Here is a 22,400-nt window from a genome sequence, read left to right on the forward strand (position 1 = left end):
AAGGATAGGCCTGATGGCATTGGCCTACCCTCTCTTTGAGGTTGAGCAATCCACCACTTATGGGTTCATCCCCATGTGCCAACAGGTAAGGCAGGAGGCTAACGTTCTTTTTTTCTTCAGTTTAACTTCCACAGCCCCCCTTTTCCATCAGTTTCATTATCTAGCCCTGTCCTTTCTCTAATATCTACCTCTCTGACCTATGTGCTTCCTTGTAATTTCTTCCTCAACTTGGGAGGGTGTGGATTGCTCAACCTGCCATTCTAGAATTAACATTCACAGTAAGTATAACTTCTCATTCACAGGATGTCAGGTGGAGCAATCCACCACTTATGAGATGTACACAAGCTTAAACAAAACTATCAGTACAGTATATATATCAGAGGTTAAACTGTGAAGAAATAACTCCTGAACCAGAACAGATATTATCAGAAGACTGGAAAAAGGCTAATGCTAAACTAGCTAACAGTTATCCTATAACTATATTACTTTTTCCAATTGTTGTTTTTCTATTCCTTTATTAGTAGCACAAAAGTATTAATTTTAAAGGAGCAGACAGAAAATAGTGATCTCCCACCTGTTAAGAATGATGTTACTACAATGTATACTGAAGTTTAGAGTGGTGATTTACCTTAAATAATTTTGGGGAATTATGGAGACATTTGCCCCTGTTTTCACACTGAGAGGAACAGGAGTCAATATCAGTAGTTGAGGGTCAAAGCTGATCTTGGGTGACCTTAGAGCACCAGACAGACTGACAATTCTGTACACAGACATCTCATCATTCAAGAACACTGGGACTTCAGCTGTGTATTCTCCAGGACAACCTGGTGAAAAATGTAAAGAGTCACCCATATTACTAAAAATGATATGTGCATTTTTAGGACACAGATCAGATTCAAAAATGAAACACACATATCTGTTCTTGACAACAAGCTAAAATATAGCAACTAGTTACCAGGATTGTGTAATATTTCAGCCCAGATTAACAGATTTTTCTATAAAATCATCTTTAAAGAAGCAATCTACAAATCATTCAAACCTACAGTATGTAAAATTCAAAAGCCAAGTCATACACACAGCATTTGAAATTATATCCCAGTTTATCTTCCTTCCTGAAGCTCACCAATAAAGATACTACACAGTAGCAGAATAGTCACAGTAGTCTACTGTGTCAAAAACACCTGAACTCCATAGGCTACATAATTGTATAGAGAAGAAATTACTATTCTTTCCCAGTTATGGAATTTATCTATACCATGAATGAGCCACATCTTGAGAAACAGGAGCTGCAAAGGACTCCCTACCAGATCTCAAAGGTCCATATGTACTCCCATAACCCACTCACACACTAAATTGTGTGTGCATGTGTGCGTGCGTGCAAAAGAGCCCTGGTGGCGCAGTGGTTAAATGCTGGTACTGCAGCCACACGGTTGTGAGTTCAATCCCAAGGCTCCAAGGCTGACTCAGCCTTCCATCCTTCTGTAGGTCAGTAAAATGAGTACCCAGCTTGTTGGGGGCAATTGGCTTACAGATTGTAAACTGCTTAGAGAGTGCTGAGTTCACTATGAAGCAGTATAGAAATGTAAATGCTATTGCTATTGTGCGTGTGCACACGTGTATCACATGCACACATACATGCACATGCATACATATATAGGCACATTGCACCATCTTGGACCGGGGGGAGGTATCTTATCTTCACTCCACTGATGTGATTCTGGCCAGGGAGAAATTTAGGACCTTATCACATTACACTCTTAAAATGAGACTAGGTCGCTTTAACTGATCTGTCTGCCTCCTGTTGCATTTTTAGGTTTGTAGTTCAGTGAAGCTTAAGAGCTCTCTGGCTGAATATTCTAAATGCCCCTCCTTAAACTGCAAATCCCAGAATGCAACAGGAGGCAGGCACAGCAGTTAAGGCGACCTAGCCCCATTTTAAGAGTGTAATGCAATAAGGTCCCTTAAAAAAAACAGATGACCAAAAAGTCACTTCTGTTTCTGGCCACACACACACACACACGAAACCTTTGGTTTAAAACAGCTCACAAGGAGATTACAAGAACATGAGAAGTTTTTCCCCAAGCTCCTGGGGAAATAAGGGGCCTTCATTAAGATTCATGGGGCATTGGGGGTTACATGTGCCACAGAGATTCAATCAACAAGGCACTAAAAATAGTGACTGTGTCTTTCTGAATCAATAGTAACTCTAAGCATTGCTCCTGATGCTCTTCAGAGTTCCCTTGACTTCTATCTCTTTTATTTATGTCAGTTTATTAAACCAGGCATGTACCACAGACATATGTACAGATTTAAAATGCTGCCTCTTCTAGTGCTGCAGGAGCTGTACATTCATTGTATTGCCTTGACATTTTTTTCCAGCAGTGCTAACATAACCTATCCTAAAGATCCCCAATGCTCAATCTCAGTCTTTATCTCTTACATATGTAAATTAAAATGCTTTGCTTAACCAAAAGCATGTTAACAATATGGAACATTTTATACTATACTAATCAAACCATAATCCAAACACAGAAACTGAAGTTCCATTTCCAGCAGATCTACAAGCTTAAAAGAAATTATATGCTGCCTTTATTAAGACACCAGCTCAAGAAGGACCATTCTTTCACATAAAAGGTGTTCACATCTACTCTATTATTAGTTTTGTGCAGCCACTTTTTATAGCTGGATTAAACCGTAAATTTAATTTATTAACAAGTATCTCCTGCTAAATCATCAATACAGGTATAATAATCTTCTTCACAGATTCCTCATAAGACGTTAACAAACAGTCTATACTGTGCAGTTCCATGCAGTTAGTCCAGAAAACTTTATAGAAACTAACTGCTTTGTCAGTCGGCGGCCCAAAAGTATCACCATGTGTGTACGTATTTATATTCTTATAGAAACCCAATAACCAGAGTGCTCTTGGTGGCCTACTAGTAAATTACAAACAATTAGGAAATAATAAACAGTGATACAACTGCATGAGAAGGCAGGGTAATTAAAAAGTGAGGGTCATTATTTTTGTAATTACTGAATGGCTGATTTAACAGGTAACTTGCTTAGACTGATCTCAACAGAACATCTTTCGCTCACAGTGCTCACACCTCAAATTCTTCCCAGTACACTACCTTGTGATGCTATCTTCCTTTCTATTCCTAGCCCCTTTTATTATTGACCTTTCCAACATAAAGTAATAGAAAATCTTAAAAGTAAGCTCAGAAAGTGCTAAGACCCTATTTCACTTTGTAGGATAGCTATCAAACATTCTACAGATACATTGTGAGCAAGATTTTAGGCAGTCTGGCTTTGATGAAGTTTGGGAAGAAAGGGGGGTGAGTTCACAGGAATGTGTGCAAAGTTTAATATAACTCAATCCATGACATAAACTCATCTCTAGAAGACTCAAAGTCTTTCATTACAATATAATAATATGTCCTATTAGCAGGCAAACACTTTTTTATTCTAAAGGCTCTTGAAAACTGAAGATCTTTAATTAAGGAAAAGATTTTTAAGGAAGTGCTATACAGTTATGTTTTATAAACTTGATCTTAATCATTTTTAATTGTACATTTGGAAATTGTATGTTTATAATATAGTTAGTAGGTTAACTATATTGTATTTGTTTTGGACTAGGCTTTCTCTGTCCATAGGAGACAACAGTAAAACAGCTTCATGCCACTGAAGATACTTGGGACTCCAGTATCAAAGCTGTCAACAAGTTCTCCTAGATTAAGATGCTGATTGTTCAAGGGGAGTGAGACCTCATCTTTATGGGTGTAGTGTGGATACCATCCCTGCACATTCCACTTTTAGCTTATTGCTGAGTTTTGGGCCCGAAATGCACAGGCCAAGTAAGGTGGCTCCCACAGCCACTTTCGGGATGTGGCATGACACACACACCCCAAAATGACTAGAAGCCACTCCAAGGAGGGAAAAGCTGGACCTTTAAGAAGTGGAATTAATCTGCTCCTGCCAGCACACAGTTTGGGGCTCTCGCAGTGGCCCACTTCTGGGGTGGGCTGTGCTGGTACCACGATCCCAACCTGATCATGGCCAGAGCAGCCATAAGCCACTCTTTCCAGGCCATGTACTTTAGCCCATAGTGAGCATTGCTGAGTGCTACAGGCTGAATATCCCTTATCCAGAATTGCAACATTCAAATTTGTCTGCACAAATGGCTGAGATAGTAACACCTCTGCATTGTACTGGTTCAGTGGTTCAATGTAAACAAACTTTGTTTCATGCACAAAATTATTGAAAGCATTGTGTATAAGATTGCCTTCAGGCTATGTGTATAAGGTAGATACAAAATATCACTGAATTTCATATTTGGACTTGGGTCCCATCTGTAGGATATCTCATTATGTATATGCAAACATTCCAAAATAATAATAATAATAATAATAATAATAATAATAATCCAAAATCCAAAATCCAAAACACTTCTGGTTCTAGATAAGGGATATTCAACCTGTAGTAAATTCGCACCTGTACTATTTTCAATCAGTGGTTTAATAGCTATTCTTTGCTTTATTTCTGACTTAATAAACAGAGATTGGCTGGGCACCGTGTTTAATACAAGCTTTATAACAGACTGAAGTGTCACACTCATGCTTGACAAAAAGAACAATTTATCTCCCAAGATAAAAGTTGCCATTGGATTTGAATCCTATGGCTACTTGAAACACTATTTGTATCTTATTCATATGTTTAAAGACAGCTGGTAACTCTAGACACACATCCTTCACAATTGTAAATACTAAGTTTACAACATTTTAAGAAATACATCTAATCTGCCCATACTGTCTCAATGAAAGTTAACTTTTTAAATGAAACATTTTGAATGGATTATCGATATTCTCAGGCAAAGAATGTCTCAAAGAAAGTAGTAATGGCAGTAACTAGAGGTTATCAAATTGTTGCATCATACAGCTTATCACAGAATAAGAAACACCTATAACCAGACCATCATTTTCATAAAAAAATATTGATGGCTTCCCTCTATCTATTCCAGCTTCTTAAAGATTCAGAAGGGAACAGAAGTCAGGTCTCTTTACTGAGAGATAGGTGAAAGTCTTACAGGACAATCTACATAGTTCAGAGTCAGCAAAGAACTGAAACCATGAAATTCTAATATATGCTCCACAGATTCTCAGTGAATATATATAAATATAATATAATATAATATACAATTTCATTTGTGGTTGTCATAATATCTAAAAAAAGACACTAAAATATTGCTTTGCTGTGACTGAATTGGAGCACTACAATTCAAAATTGTAATGGCTAACACACTGTAAACCACTTAGAGGGTGCTTAGCACTATAAAACGGTACAGAAATAAAAATGTGTTTTTGCTATAGTTACTTAAATTAATGAATTTTTGGTTATGCCTCACTGCCCAATCCCAGAAATGCAAACTCAATTCTTACACAACCTTTAACAAGGTGCAATCACTCACTCTCATAACAAACTTGCATGGCAACATGCCTATCAGCCAGAAGCAACATGAATAGTGATTAAAATAAGGCAGTATTGCACCCTTAAAGCACTGCATATATACAGTGGTCCTTTTATAGACATGGGTGATCTGTTCCAGACCTACCCAGCCCAGCTTATGCAAAAAAGTGGGATCTCAAGTCCCATTGATTCTAATGGCAACATGCTCCCTTGAGTGCATGACATTTTGTCCCCCCAGGGTTTGCCGCCTATGTGAGCTCAAGTGCATGTATGACACGGCGGACTGTATGTGAAGCAAAAGAATGAGAATGGACTAACATGAACACCAGAGCCTCCATACACTCAAAAAGGCTATAAAGGGACCATTAGTGGTTGAGAACAACTAAAAAAATAATGTTAAGAAGTTCAGGGTCCTTGTCTTCCATATCTAATTCTAGCCTGAAGAGCATTAGAAGGTTCCTCTACCATTCTATTTGAATTCCTAAACAAAAACACTCATAAGGAGTTGGTCAAGATATATGTCATCATTTTGCTGAAGGTTCTATTTGTTTTATTTTATTAATAAACCACATGGCAAACCTATTAAAAATTTCATATAGTGATCTGCATAAGACTTGTTAATATTCATCCATTTACAGGGAGTGGCATGTAATCTCTACAAATCAATTAAAAAGCGCATAGAATATTTGTATTGAGTACATTTGTGACTTCTACTTTATTTAACAACACAGTTTCAATTTTAAAATACACAGCTTATTGACTAAATAAGACAGAATCCCATGTTGCAGGTCAGTCACTAAATTTTAGGTTAGCAAATTTCATAATTTATTTATGAACTCTGTGAAGAAGTGCTTCCTTCTGCCTCTCCTGGATCTCATACCATGCAGCTTCATAGGATGGCACTATTGATCACATGTTCTATTATAGGGAAGATCCCCCTATCCACCTCTTTTCCAAAATGCCTAATTTTATAAACCATTACCATAACTTCGATTACTTCTAATTTTTTCTACACTAAAAAAACCAAACATTGTAATCTTTCCTCACAGAGAAGTTACTTCAGTACCATGATCATTTTAATTTCTCTTTGCTGCAGTTATTCAGTTCTACAATGTCCTTTTCAAGATGGTGACCAGAACTTTAAAACACAGTTGCACTATAGATTTTCATTACCCACAGTTCTATTTTCAGTTTCCAGTCAAGTGTCACTGAAGACAATGGGAACCAAACTGTTTCAAAAATGTTGCTGCACACATTGTCCATTGCTATTTTTCCACATTGATTATTATTATTATTACCACTACTACTATCCCACTTGCCCCTCCCCATAAAATGGGACTTAAAGCAACTCACAATTTAAAAGAACAATAATATTAAAAACATACAAAAAGTGAGCATTAAAACAGGATTAAACTATTACAGTATTAAAACAAATCACACAATATTAATCATTATGGAATCTACTTTCAGGCAGAAAGTTTAAAAATTACTTCTACAGGAGGATCAGATGTGATCATTCACTACTCTGAAGTATGAGATTGAAAGCCTAGTATAAAGTATTTAGGGTATGTCTTCATAGTATGGTCCAAGAATTAGCATCCAAGCCTGTTCCAGCAATGTTGCTTGCATTTCCACTTCATGTTACAGTGTCAAAAATATTCAGGAAGCTGAGATACATTTTACACTGGGTTACCATTTTATCAAGGACACACATGTCAATTTTAATTCAAACAAACACATTTCAGGAATTATTTAAGTTCAATTAAAAGGTCAAAGAGCACACTATGCAGTACTGTACAATTATCACAGCTGTGCAAGCTTCTTCCCCAATTGTACAATTTGCTTCAATTAAAAACCTGGAACAACTATTACCAAAGGCATATTATTTAATTTTGCCCTCTAAGCCATTTGGTCCTAACTACTGCCAACAAGTCTGGAAGTATCTGCTTCTAGTTCTAGAGATAGTTGTGCAAGAAACATCTGTTCAATTAGGATTAGAAATAAACCAAAATTCATTTCTCTCAGGATACATTTAACTTTGCTTGGCTAAATGAGTCTTTGTATAACCCAAGTTTCCCATGCCTGTGATAACTGTCTTGTGCCCCTACCAAGTTCAGTGCAGTTTAGTCATATTAAATCATGCACAGCACTGTAGAATAATTTAAAACTATTCAATGCTTGCAAAAATAAACTATATATATGTTCTACAGTAGTGGTTCTCAACCTTCCTAATGCCGCGACCCCTTAATACAGTTCCTCATGTTGTGGTGACCCCCAATCATAAAATGATTTCCTAAGACCATCGGAAATATGTGTTTTCCAGTGGTCTTTGGCGCCCCAAAGGGGTCACAACCCACAGGTTGAGAACTGCTGTTCTACAGCATGTGTAGAGAACTCGTGACTCTCCAGATGTTGTTGGACTACAATCCCCATTAGGTCTAGACAGCATGGTCAATGGTAATGTATTACAGGAGCTGTAGTCCAACAATATCTAGAAAGCTATGGTTCCTTTTCTATAGTAATTTCCTTATCAATCTTGCTTAGATTGATGCAAGGGAAACAACTTTGCTTTGGGATGAAGAGAAATATTTCTGTGATCCCAGTATAATTCAATAGAAAGGAAAGCTAGATATCTAAGAATATTTCAGTCATTTTTTCTAGGGCATACAATCCTTATCCTCAGAAAAAGGAAGCCTCAAAACAGATTGATTTCTTTAAACTTTTAAAAATAATGTTCTCTTTCATTAGTCTTCTACACATGTAAGAATAGAGGATGCTTTCAGAAAGCAATAAAAATAGATAATCATTGTTCTGTACATTAACAAGTACAATTTGGTTCAACATTAAGTCAAACTTCCTGGCACCTGGCTTTTTATATATAATGAATTTATAACTTCTGTCTCCCTATATCAATCTACTGCTTTAGAAATTTAGGGGAAATTATGTTTGTTTTAATAGAACAGATAGTTTTATCAAACACAAAAAATAAACAATTGTTGCCATGCACAGTATAGCTTCTACAAAAGCATTTGAAAGGCACAATCTTAAGCATACAAGGCTAATCTAATTGTTTGTTCCAACTATCAATCAGAGGTTGTAAATTCCACTAGGTAAATTCCATTAGGAGATCCAGCATAGGCGTAGTGGTTTGTGTATTGGACTAGAACTCTGAAGACCAGGATTCAAATCCCTGCTTGGCCACAGAAACATAATGGGTAACCTTGGGGAAGTCACATTCTCTCAGCTTTAGAAGAAAGCAACGGCAAACTCTACTGAACAAATCTTGCCAAGAAAACTCTGTGATAGGATTGCTTTAGAGTCACTATAAATTGGAAGGCATACAACAACAACAAAATCCCATTTAATGCCAATTAATCTACGTGAGTTGGGATGTATAACTGGATTTAGGACACAAAATTAGCAGAGTAAATTAAAACAAAATACTTACATGGACAGAAAGAAATAGTAACAACTGTATAATGACCTGGACAGAGGAACCCAGAATGTAAACTAAATTTGAAGATACCATCATCCACTGCTCTGCCTGCAGCATCAAGATCAAATCTCCAATTAATCTCTTTCCTTGAGATATTTTTGAGTTGCAGCTTCTGAAAAATATGTGGGGAAAATCAGGAGCATCACCAGTTTCATTACTGTAATAAGATGTGGTTTCTCCGCTTACAATTAAATCAGACCCTCTGAATTATTGGCAAATTAATTTACTGAATACAAACTCTAGGATTTACAGCTGCTTCCTTCTTCAGAAGCTGGTAAAATGGGTAAAGGTCAGTAATATTTTTCATTAAGAACAAGCTGGGTTTGGGAAAGGCCATACATAGTACATTGGATCAGATTTTTGTGTTACACTAGTGGTCTTTCCAAATAGCTTTTCACTGTAGTCACTGACTATACAGTGTATAGTCACTGTAGTCACTGACTATATTAAAAGTCAGCTTTTAATATAATTAATAAGAATAGTTTATGGAGTACACTTGCTGGGACTAAAAGGCTGTTATAACAAAGATAAGGTTTAAGACAGATGGAAGATTGACAGAAGAAATTCATTCAGCAAAAGGAGTCAGACAAGGCTACTTTTTAGCACTCTTCCTGTTTAATCTTTATATTAACATTATAACTAAGTTAAATTATTCTGATCCTTCCCTCAACAGCAAGTTGTAAAACTGCAGTTTTAACATATGCTGATGTCATTGTTAACTGACTTAGAGTTGACTTTGACTCATGGTGATACCTTGGATGAGACACCTCCAAGACCCCTGTCCTCAAACACTCTGCCAGAGACTCCTTGATTGAGTCTATCCACCTGGTATGCAGTCTACCTGTTTTTCTCCTACTCTCTACCTTATTGTCTTTTTAGTGAGTCATTCTTGCTCATGATGTAGCCGAAGTACGACAAGCCTCAGTTTGGTCATCCTGGCTTTTAGACTGATGACACTGTATGATTGTCTATAAACAAAATCAGGCTGAAGAGAAATCTAAATAAACTTTATGAGTTCTGTCAAACAGAATAACTTAGAATAAATTGTGCTGAAACTAGGGTAATTGTCTTTGGTAAACATAGGTGGAATTTAGGTACAAATAAGAAATAACAGGTCCCCTCTTTGAAGTATTTGAGGGGTTTTTGGTAAGAAAAATTCTTGGAAATCACATCAACATCAAAACAACAGAAGAGAAGTCAGCCAATGCCATATTGAAATTTTTCTATTCTAGAGGTGGCTGACTGGTAATTCTAGCATTGAAAGTATTTTTAGGGAAAGTAGTTGCTCACATGCAATATGGCATTGAAATCTGGGGGATAACTCATAATAATCTGGAGGTCTGTGAGAACAAGTTTTTGAGGTACTTGTTGGCAGCACCACCAAACATCACAGTTGCATTTCTCATGTCAGAGACAGGTGTCAAATACCATAAATAAATGACTGAGACTTACACTTAATAACCAACATTAGAGAGATATGTGTTGTATGTCACAACCCCAAATTTCAACTGACCAAAATCCTGCATCACGAGACATAACTATAGCTTCATAGTTATCTCTCCCAATGCTTTTCTCCAAAACATACCTTTTCAACAGTCCAACTTGCCATAAATATGGCCATTTCCATGTTGCCAGACAAACTTACAACATCATAATTATTGAACAGGACAGTAGCCATAGTTTCCTAAAACTTTAGAAGTGACACTGAAATATATTTAAGAGTATGACTGGAGAACTAGTGGCCTTCCAGATGTTGTTGCATTCCAATTCCTATCTATCTCAGCCAGATGGACTAATGCTGAGGGACAGTGAAAGTTATAGGTCATCATTACAGCCTCCCTGACCTTCTGGATTAAGAATAACCTACCTAATATAGAAGAACCCAAGCATGGCAAATTAAAAAAAAAGGTTTTGTAGCAGTTTAGAGTAGAACTCAAATAAATGTATTGAAATCAATACCAGGCAACACTTTGATGGCATGCAAAACCTAAACAATAAAATTGCAAAAAACTTTTCAATAAGCGACACAGAACCTTTTCCAGTGGATACAAATTTTCTTTGCCTGGGTATCAGCCAACATTGATACATGATCCACGCTAGGGTCAAGGTCTTAGAATTCATAATGAAGACATGCCAATAAACTATAACTTAGCATTAACCCTAGAACTTACAAAAATATCATTGTGAAGGTTTATTTGCTTTGATAAAGTCTTCAAATCACTGTTTACATTACTAGCTAATAATGGATGTGGGAGGATAGTCTTGGGGACTTTTCCAGGGGAGGGTTCCGGGGGAGGGCAAACATGTTTTTACTGTTACATAAGTATAACATAACTCCTCCAATATAAAGAAAAGGGACAGTTATAAAGCATAATCTCCCAGTCATGCTTAAAAAATTATCTCCAGCAAAACTTTACCACAAATTTTGGTCTTCTAGAATAGATAGACTGTTTACTGATGCAGGATTAATAACAACAGATTTCATGGTGTCATATGGCACATGTTAGTATATGGGGAATTTTATGTGATTTGCTTTCTTTTCTTTTTTTAATACGAAGGAGCACTCCTGCACAGCAACAAGGCATTTTAACTTAATAGCCTCATTAAAAAGTTTAGTGCACAGCTAAAAAACCCATTTTACCTTTGCCAGTTTGAATCCTAATTTGGGCTGCATCCAGTTATTATCATACTCAAAATGCTGCAAATGCCACTGGCCGGGTGCAGCCCGTATAACTTCCGGATAGAAGCCGCGCTCAGCCAGCCTCTTTTCAAAAAGGGGAAGCTTTCGGCTTTACAAATCGGCCAGTTGAGAGTGGCTAAACTTCTTAGACATAATTAGCAATGGCTTATCATAATATGATTTAGCCAGGTAAAACCTTGAAACCTGGTACCCCCTCCACCTACATGGCATCTATGAGGAGAGTGGAAATCTGGTTGTATTTTAAATTAACCTCCATTTAGCATTCCAAATCCTAAACAATATTTAATCTTAAGAATGGTTCACTGAAACAAGCTAACTTCATGAGTCATAGGTAAGACTAGGCACAAATTGTTCTGAGCCAGGTAAGATGATAAATAGCAGTTGTAAAAAAGAGAAGCAAAAGTATAGTTGTGGTTACACCAAAGGAGAGGTGGGGGAGTGGAAAAGTCAAAGGCTAGCACAGACCTGTTGACAGTTTCCCAGGCATCATCTCTGTTCCCCCATTGTTGTTGGTTTTTAGCTTATATTTCCTACCTTCTCCTTAGATATCTGCTTAGTGGCCTATAAAACTGGTAGTTGAGTTTTGCAGCTCACAGTTCTGTTATATAGTATATACTTCCTTGTCATATACTTGTTAAGAAATGTTGTTCTTATATTTTTATGTTCTGCCCTTGCAAAAAAAGCAAATTAAATAATATAGAGATTTGAAAAGGAGAAAATGGGTGGCAAGCTGTGTGATGGTATACTCAGAAAATCTGTTATCAGCATTTTGAAATTCACTTGTCTTGCCTCAAGACTACTGAAGTGGAATGGAAGACATAACAACTCCTGAATAACAGTAAAGAAGAAACTGAGGAATCTACCCATTTAATATACCTACCTTTATGTTACTGCTGTCACTTATAACACCCAAGTTGATAGTTCTCATACTAAATTGAAATACGAGCTCTAAAGGAGAAACTTCCAGTGGTGGCTGTAATACTGCAAACAGAAGCACAAATAGATATTTAAATTTAGTCTCTCAATAAATTCAGGATGATCTTCATCATTAACAATTGCCACTTCATATGTTTCTGGAATTGACATACTTTGCTTTGAATAAATAAAAGCAATAAGCATCCATCATAAGATTTAGAATCTATTCATGGAATATATTCAATTTAAATTTCTTGTTTTATTGAGAATAAGGAGATTATCGAACGTGAAATCCAAGGCGGGTTACACGCAGGTTGTAACTGTCAGCAACAGATCTTATCACATTGTTCCGTGCCCAGGCAGTAGGCAGCCATATCCAACCTGGGCTTCTCCAGCACCTTTTCAAGAATGGGAAAATCCCAGTCTTGAAAAGGTGCCAGAGAAGCCTGGGTTGGTTATGGGCTGCCTACTGTCCTGGCAAGAAGAAATGTGATAAAATTTATCGCTGATGGTTACAACTCGTGTGTAACCCGGCACATATTTTGAGTGCGATAATCTCCTATGTCTCAGTCTGCTAGATGTCAAACATGTGAACCTCCAGGCAATGATCTGGAGAATCATAAAGTTTACATGAAATGCTTCCATGTCATTTTCTGACACAATAATGTGAAATAAATTAGCAAAACGTCAGTTCAAATCAGTCCTAATTAGTGGCTTAGTAGACTTAAGGTTCACAGAACTGAAACTCCAGATCTCTGATTAGCAGAGATTATGACATTATCTGCCATCCCCTTTGGATTTCCCTGCCCCATCCATGTTTAGCTCCAATCCCCAGAATAACTGGAATTTTCCTAGTAGCAATATACTGTTATAAATTATCCCTGTTGCAACCCAAAGTATTATGAGGTATCTTGGCCTCAATGTATAACAACTGTCAGCTGGACAAAAGATCTGTTCCTAGTTAAGATGAAAACCTCTAAAAATGTGAATATTTTTAGACAGACAGATAGACAGATCACTACAGCTTCCTGCATTTTTGGACTCTCTTTGTGGTATTGCTATAGTGCAGGGCTGGGCAACTTTGAGGAATTAGGGGTCTGCATTGCCACCTCAGGAGAACTTGGAGAGCCTCCACATCCTAAAAAATGTTTCTCCCATCCCCCCAAAAAATCCCTTGAAAGGGGCACAATTTCAGCTTGTTTCTGACACTGAGCCATTATTTTTTTGACCCAGGAGAAGGTATTTCCAACAAGAAGGGACCAAAAAGTCCACTTTTTTAAATAAATAAATAATAAATAAAACTTTTATTTATATCCCGCTCTTCTGTAGCAAGACAATCAGAGTGGCTCACACTAAAACGTTCACATACAAAATAATACATAAAATTACAATATCCTCCCCTTAAAAAAATTAAATATATTACAATTAAAAGAGTTTTAAAATCAATTTATAATAAAGATGACATAGGCAGGATGGTAGTAAATACATTGTGTGAGGGGGTAATCAATCTGAGGCCGGGAAATTTATTCGGGAAAGGCCTGCCGGAAGAGATCTGTCTTGTATGTTGGTAATTTGACAGATCTTTTCCAGCAGGCTGTTTCATAGCCTGGGAGCAGTTGCAGAAAAGGTCCTCTGGGAGGTTGCAGTTAATCTGGTCTTTAAAAGCTGCAATAAATTCCTCCCAAACCATGTAGGGCTTTCAAGGTAATAACCAACACCTTGTACTGTGCCCAGAAACTAATAGGCAGCCAGTGGAGTGACTTTAGGATCAGTGTTATCCGGTCACTCCTAGAATTTCCGGTAAATAACCAGGCTGCCATGTTTTGTACTCATTGGAGTTTCTGGACTAGGCACAAGGGTAGCCCCATGTAGAGCGCATTACAGAAAACGAGTCATGAGATTACCAGTGTATGTACTACAGTTTCTAGGTCCCTTACTTCTAGGAAAGGGTGCAGCTGGCATAGGCTTTTGATCATTTCCTGCTGGGAAAATGCCTCTTCTGGCCCTAAAATGGCCCAGAGGTGCCAAAAATGTACCAAAATTGCATTTCCTACTTGCAAAAGGTAAAAATATTTGGCATCTTGGATCTGCATGAAGTCTGCAGCCCACACTTTCCCCACCCTTACTATAAGGACTGTCACAAGGGACTGCACTTCAAAATTTACCATAGTTCCACCAATCCTGTCTATAGTTGGTCAATTCAAATATTGCAGCAAACAATTTATTGTACAGTACTGTATTCTATTATGTATACCCCACTTTTCCTCAAAGCTGGCATTCAAGGCAGTTTATGAAATTAAAAAATGTTTTCAAATATAGAAAAGAAATACAAAAAAGTGTTTTAAAAGCATTAAATTGTCTAAAGAAGTAAAACCATTTAAAACACATCTCCATTCAAAAACAAAAGGCAGCACAATCACAAAAGCCCCTTTCTTGTAAATAAGTCACTCCCCCGAGGACTGTTGGAATAAAAAGATCTTCACCTGCCAATCTAGCCTTCCTTGGAAGGAAGCTCCGGAGGCCTTTATCAAACAATGATTAAAAAAAACCAGGAGATACAAAAAAGGACCTTGTACATGAATTGGAAGCAAGAATTTGGAAATCCTGCCGCATGCTCCTGAACTCCAACCATTGTTTGAAGGAGTAGGATCATGACATCTGAATTTAGCCTATGCATATTCCACTTAAATAAAGCCTCTAATTTTGCCTCCAGAAATCAAGAAGAAACTAATTTTAAATGTGATATTACAAATGAGTTATATTTATCAGATGTATCTTATACACCTCCCACAAAAATCAAGATGAACCTTCTCTATTCCTTTCAAATGAATTTAAAAAAATACTGGGTCCTACAAGGACAATATGAAATACACTGTAATTAACTGAATCAAATTGAACAGAAGTAGCATTTAAATACATCTATTTTAATTATAAAAATGATGGACAATTCAAGGCATGCTATTTTCTATGAAACCACTGAATTTCATAGACCTATTATTAACTTCTTTATTATTGTAATAGTGCTTGCATAAAAAGTATATAGAATGAACTTGCTGCTTGAATTTAAATATAGTTAAGGAAATAATTACACTCTTTTTATTTAATAGTGTAATTGCTACATTGAAAAAAAGAAATAAAAGTAATGAATACATGCTAACTTATAGACAAACTAATTAAGATTGTAGTGCTATGCACACATAAAAAGACATGGATCCCACACAACTCAGTGAGACTTCTTTCTGAGTTTGTTTGTTTGTTTAAATATTTAAATCCCAGCCTTTATCCAAAGATCTCAGGGCAGCTTACAATAAAATCTACTTTAAAAATAAATAATTACAAAAGTTTAAGGACATAATGACATCATGCACAACATTAAAGGGACTTTCACTTGCTCATCTTCTAATGTGATATATGCCATCCTCTGTCAATGATGCCCTTAAGCATTCTACATTGGGCAAACAGGCCAGTCTCTGCATCTTTCCCTGGAAGTGCCACCTTTCTCCTGGAAAGGCAGTTCACAGATAAAATCAGTTTAAAACTTTAAACTGATAAATGGGCAAAAATCAGGCATTAGGAAAGGAAATACACAAAAACAATTGCAAAACACAGTCTTCCTGTGCATTTCATCTCAGACCTGAGAACTGTGATCCTTGAACCCAAAATTTAAAAAAAAAATACAAAGGAAGGTTAAAAAGAGAAACAACAGAATTGGAATGTATCTACAAACTCTAGTCCATCAACAGTGTGTTGAAGAGAGTTATCTTTTCCAAGATTTTTTGTTGTTGTTCAATAACTGCTTTTTGTAAGTTCCTTACTGTATGTCCAGAAAAGTCAAAATGTTCTGTAACTGGTTTTTGGATATAGCCATTTCTAATTTATGATCATTTATCCTCTTGCACAGGTACTGTTCTGTTTGTCCAAAGTAGAGTGCAGAGGGTCACTGTTGACATAAGCATGTATCCCATTGAAGGATGTGCGAAGTGAATGTTCCTCTGACACTGTGAGTGATATTATTAGTTCTTCTCGCTAGGATCTGCACAACATTCCTGCCAAGATGTGCATGTATATGTTCTATAATGGAACCACTTTTGACTGGCTCGCCAGGGACACAGAAGAATTAGTTGTTAAGGGATCTGATCAAATTTGTTAGCCAGGACCCATTTCTGAAAGAATAATTCCATTAATGCCAGCACTTACATGTGTCACTGAAATCATTGTCTTAGGCCCTCTCCTGCTGAAATCACTGCATAAATTAAGCTGTGTTACTTTGGGTATACTGTCCTCCTTCTCCTTTTACTGTTCCAACTCATGTGAGCTCTCTAGCTTCTCAAAAATCCAATGGGACCAAGTGAAGCTAACTTCTGACATCTCTTACATCTATTTTCAGGATGTACTTTCCCTGGACGTTGCAACACCCTAAAATTCCCCCCTCTTTCTCTAGGAATGGGGAAACTAATATATTTCCATTACTTTTGAACCCTTCTTTCTTTCACTCATTTCTCCCTCATCTTGACAAACCCTAAAGATTAATTCCAAACCCTTATACCCCTGTGGGTTTGATCATTTTGAGTTAGCATCTCCCTGTTCTGAAACAACTGTGTTCTATGTTGCAAGTAAAGCAGCTATTGTGTATATCTTGACTGCTGTGTGCTCAATAAATTTCCCTTTTAGACAGTTCTGCATTAATGTGGAGATTTGATTCCATTTCCCCCAAATGTAATATTGCCAAAACCAAAAGATACCTAATAGGCATGTGTACTCAGAAACAAATTCAGTCACATGCTCTAAGGCCATACCCAATAAAACTGTAATGACACTGCCAGAGTAAATGTAAGGACAGAGTCCTCACCTGGTAATGTGGCAGAGTATTGTCCCTTTCTGTGTTATTACAACTTGTGTTATGTATCCTGTTGTAAATGGATAGTTGTTTAAAGTTCGGAGGCTGAATGTATGTCAGTAAAGGAAAGCCACCTATAGTTTCTGAGAGGATGGTAGCATTATCCAGTATAGGTTATATCTCACTGATGATGCATTTGAGTGGTCTCATCACGGGGCTGTAGGTGACAACAAGTGGTGTTCTGACATTTCTTGTTTTTGGTCTGCCTTGTGGTAGATTGTCCCAAAGTGCTAGTCTTGCCTTGTTGATTTGGTTTTTCAGATCCTTGGGTGAGTATAGTAGCTGGAGATATCTGCTTCAAATCCATTAATTGCGAGTCTCTGTCTTGTGGGTCTGGGAAGATACAACTGTATTGCAGGGTTTGTCTACAAACAATATAATTAGCAATGTCCTCTAAGTGGAAGCTATATACATATAAGTATGCATAGTAATGAGTGGACTTTCAATACAGAATGGTGTTTAGTATCAAGAAAGTTAACTTGTGTGGATTGTTCCTGGCTCAGGACAGATGTAGTTGAAATCATAACAGGACTTTTCAAGTGATTCTTTTCCATGGGTCTAAACAGTAAAAATGTCATTGTTATACCTCAGGCAGAGAAGAAATTTCTGGATATATGTGCCGAGGAAGCATTGTTCCAGATAAATCATGAAGAGTTTTTCATATTGAGTTTGCATGGCCAAGCAGGAATTTGAACCTTGGTCTCCAGAATCATAATCCAACACTCAAACCAGTACACCCACAGCTCTATTTGAGAGTTGCATAAGATGATACATAGCTTGTACACCTTTTTACACTATATGTCTCCATGCTAGCTCTCATCACTTACACAGTCCTTGGTCTAAAAGACACACCTGTTACCCTTATCTTTCCAGTTTTCTTTTCTGTCTTTGTTTTCTGAGCATGCAATCTTCTCCTGTCCTTTCAGGGCAAGCAAAATGCATGGCAAAAACTGACTGGTGGTCCTTGGCAAGAAAACCACACATCCATTTTTTTTTTCCTGATCTAAAAAGTAGCTACTGCAATCTTTTGTGTCCCTACTTCACACATTTATACCCTTTAAAAAGCCTTTGGATGTGATGTTGACACAAACCCTTAAAACAAACAAACAAGAAATATAGCAAGGTACTGCCTGATTATAAAAAAAAAAACTTGTCATGCCATAATAAAGATCTATTGGTTTAATTATTTTTAAAATTTTATATTTATACATTTTAATGTTGTATTGGTTTTTAAATTGTATTGTTTTAAATCTGCTCTTTGCCACCGTGAGTCCCTATATTGGGAGAAAGCTGCAATGTAAGAAAATAATAATAATAATAATAATAATATCTTAATTGTCAGCTGGTTTCCACACTTCTCTTTTTTAAAAAGGTGATTCTCCACATGCTGGTTTAATACATATATTACACAGCTATCATTACTTCTAAAGCATACATACCAGTTGCCTGAACTTTACATATCCGCGTGGGTATATTCAGTGACTGAGGCCGTGGGACAATGATATGTTTTGCTGAGCTACCAAGGCTTGTCTTGGTGTATGATGAAGATGGAGCCTCACCAACATTAACACTTATTGGGAGACTAAAGTCATATGCTGCCACCTAGAGGGTGAATATAAAATTGTCACTTTCTTACTACTAGCAACAAAAAAATTCAACCACTTATAAAAATTTATTTGAATAATATTTTATTCATACCCTGCTTTTTGTTAAAATAATCAGTTGCCTGAAGGTAGCAAAGATTTGGTATCTGGGCAAGAATCAGCCACTTTCTATACACAAAACACAGAAGGAGGGTCCATATAACAATTAAATCACAGAAATGTACCTTTTTACAGAGTTAAGAGAGGAGAAATAAATACCCTACAACGGCCTTATAATTCTAGAGGAAATGAAAAACAACAGTGTAAAAAGTGACTCAAGACTCATGCAAAAATGAAAAAAAATTACTCCAAACTCCCTACAGTACATCTAGAGGCATTCAGAGACAAAACATTGATTTGGGGGTGGGGTAGAGATCTAGTATAGACTACTGGCCTCTCATGATTGCCCTTTCCCCTGATCTGTCTTTCAACTGATCAAGAGCACCTCTGTCTTATCTGGATTAAGTGTCAGTTTATTCACCCTCATTCATTCTGTTCTGGCCACCGACACTGTTTAGTAATAAACAGTGTTCTTACATGAGATGGAAAGGAGAAACAGAGTTGGATATCCTCAGCATACTTATTTTACTGTAGGCAAAATAATGTAGGCAGATGGTCTGGCAAATGAGAAGAGGTTAGCTCCCACAACAGGGGTAAGCAGAATACAAAAAGGAATGTAACAGGCAGATATTCCAAACAAGAGGGATGGCAGGCAGGGCTAGAGCACTTCCACCTTCCCCAGGAATGGCTAGGAAGCTGACCATCCCTCAAAAAAGGATGTTGTAATTAAGGCTAATTGATAAAGGAATACATTTTCTAGGCAACAACAAATGACTGTTGCTTGCTGAGCCCTAAGAGCTGAGCTGAATTCTAATGTATGGCGAGACCAGGAAACAGTTCCGAGTTTTACCATTTTATAGTATTCATGCACCTTATCTTTTCAGCATAGCTGGAAATCTAAATTTAATTTGCTATTTAATAATGGTGTGTTTAATCTTAAAAACATCTCAAGACCCCTGGGAGAAGTCCACTTAAAAACAAACACTTAATGGCAAAAGCACTGTAGATGTGAATAAGTGCCAGTCAGATTTTATTTATGCTTGATGAGCTGAGGACCAATAATAGAAAAGAAAGCTAAAATCAAGAATAGCTGATTGATTGACTGAAGAATAGTTAAACTGTATAATGTACTCAATAGAGTGTAAAGCCAGAATTTCTATGGATTATGAAAGAATTTCATCTCTCTCTCTCTCTCTCTCTCTCTCTCTCTCTCTCTCTCTCTCACGCATACACACACCAATTTTCATTCTTTCATAAATTTACAAAAAAAGATATACACGTTCGCAAATGAGGCCGCCCGCCTCAGCGGGACGGACCGGTTGCCACTGGAGGATGCCCCCGCAGCGGGCAGCAAGCCCTTCCCGGCTCAAGCAGCCCCAGAAGCCCCTGCGTGGGGCCGCTCGAGCCGCGATTGGCCCGGAGGGAGGGCAGGAGGCGGGACTTCCGCCTGCACTGCTGGGACTAGAGGTCCCAGCGGGCTTTGCGGGCGGAAGCACCCGCTGATTGGGCGGCGTCACTAGATGGCGACGCCCGTGATTGGTTGGGGGGCCGGGGGCGGGTTTTGGCCCCCTTTGCCGGCCTCCCATTGGCCAGTGGGCCTTTAAAAGGCCCACGAGGCGAGGGAGCCGGCGCCATTTCATTTCGGCTCACTGAGAGCAAGGAGTCTATCGCATGCACGCACCGCTGCCACCACAGCAGCAGCAGTCACAGCTGCGAGAGGCGCAGCAGCACCCACTGGAGGACAGAAGGGGCCAGGGGCGGCCCACCAAGGGCTGCATCTGGCTTGGGCACCCCCCCACCGCCTTCCTGGGGGCCTGGAGCTGCTACGCAACACTCCCAGCCGCTCAATAGCTCTGAGGAGGGGCTGGTTTGTGTGTGAGTTGCCCGAGGGGGGGTTATTTAGAGGACAAAGGGCTGCAACTCAGATATATATATTATATATTATATATATATATATATTATCAGAGATATATATATATATATATATATATATATATATATAAAAATATACTAATTCAGGAGTCACTGGGTTGCCTGGATCATGCCCTCCAAGCGCGGCGGTGCCCATGACCAGCCGCTCTCGCCTGCCACTAGGGGGCGTTCCGGCCAGCCCAGGAAGTCCTGGGCCGAATTGGCCCCCTGGACTAAGCAAAAGAGACAGGCAGAGGCCCCCACGCGCGCTCCCGCTCAGCCCAAGAGGCGGAGGACCCAGCCCATGGCCCAGGCTTCGCCTCCAGACAGGGAAGAGGCTCTGGCAAGCATGCAGCAGTCCCTTGCTGAGCTGATCAGAGAGTTTCGAGAGAGCAGGGCTCAAGCACCGCCACTGGCGAGGAAGAAGAAGAAGCGGACGCGTCACCCTTCTTCCTCTAGCAACTCCAGCATGTCTTCCAGAGGCTCTGCGTCCTCATCGGCTCCTCCACCAGTTCGGTGATTCCTGTTCCAACAGCTCCACCACCAGCGGCCTCTCCGGCTAACCAGCGCACTGATGGCCGAGGCAGGGAGGAGACGACACCACTTGGTGGTGTCCTCTGCCACCTGGCAACGCATCGACTGTGGTTGGTGGAAGGGGCACTGATCCCGGGCATGCCCGCATGGGCCATCAGGCGCAGGACCCAGCGTCCTGGACTTCAAGGGGTTTGGGTTGACCAACAGGCGGCCAGTTTCCCTAAGTTTTCCAGGGGTGAGAACCCTCCGGGCATCCATCTTCCCAACAGAGTCCGGAGAAAGATCTTGCGGGGTTATTTTGTTGATGTTTTTTCCCTTCTCAGGCCAAAGGGGAAGAGGCAGGGGCGGTGTTGTCCTCCAGGAAGGACAAGAAGGGTCACAAGCCTCCTCCGGCTGAACGTACCTTCCTCAATTGGGTGGAGGGATATGGGGTGTTCATGGCAGTGGTTGCCATGGCCTACCCTGAGCGGGGGTGGCACCTCATCAGCCACATGCTGAATGTCCTCAGGGCACGGTCCATTGGGGGTGACACGGCCGCCATTGCCTATGATTCAGCTTTCCGGCAAAGGGCTTCCCAGAGTGGGTTAGACAGATGGGATCTCATTGAGAGCGACATCTGGCTGCTTGAGGTGGGTCCTCATGCCAGAGCCAGACCCTCAGCCAGGTGGCAGGGAAAGCGGGACCACAGGAGGCTCCTCTGCTGGGAATTCAACTCAGGAAAATGTGTTCGCCCCCAGTGCAAGTTCGAACATTGCTGCGAATTCTGCTTTGGCCCCCACG

The 22,400-nt window shown here is 38.9% G+C and overlaps 1 protein-coding gene across 1 annotated transcript in view; it reads right to left on the reverse strand.

The window, feature by feature from the left end:
• Positions 1 to 22,400, reverse strand: part of CFAP47 (cilia and flagella associated protein 47) — a 343,409-nt gene that overhangs the window by 264,584 nt on the left and 56,425 nt on the right. The window contains exons 22-25 of the mRNA XM_089508424.1: positions 18,912 to 19,074; positions 12,541 to 12,641; positions 8,912 to 9,071; positions 629 to 824 (exon numbers count right to left, since the gene is read on the reverse strand). Coding sequence (XP_089364550.1) covers positions 629 to 824; positions 8,912 to 9,071; positions 12,541 to 12,641; positions 18,912 to 19,074 — 620 coding nt within the window. The remainder of the gene's footprint in view (positions 1 to 628; positions 825 to 8,911; positions 9,072 to 12,540; positions 12,642 to 18,911; positions 19,075 to 22,400) is intronic.

The sequence above is a fragment of the Sceloporus occidentalis genome, unplaced genomic scaffold, assembly GCF_023333645.1.
Source record: "Sceloporus occidentalis isolate IW3139 unplaced genomic scaffold, rSceOcc1.0.p SCAF_2, whole genome shotgun sequence".
NCBI classification, from domain to species: Eukaryota; Metazoa; Chordata; class Lepidosauria; order Squamata; family Phrynosomatidae; genus Sceloporus; species Sceloporus occidentalis.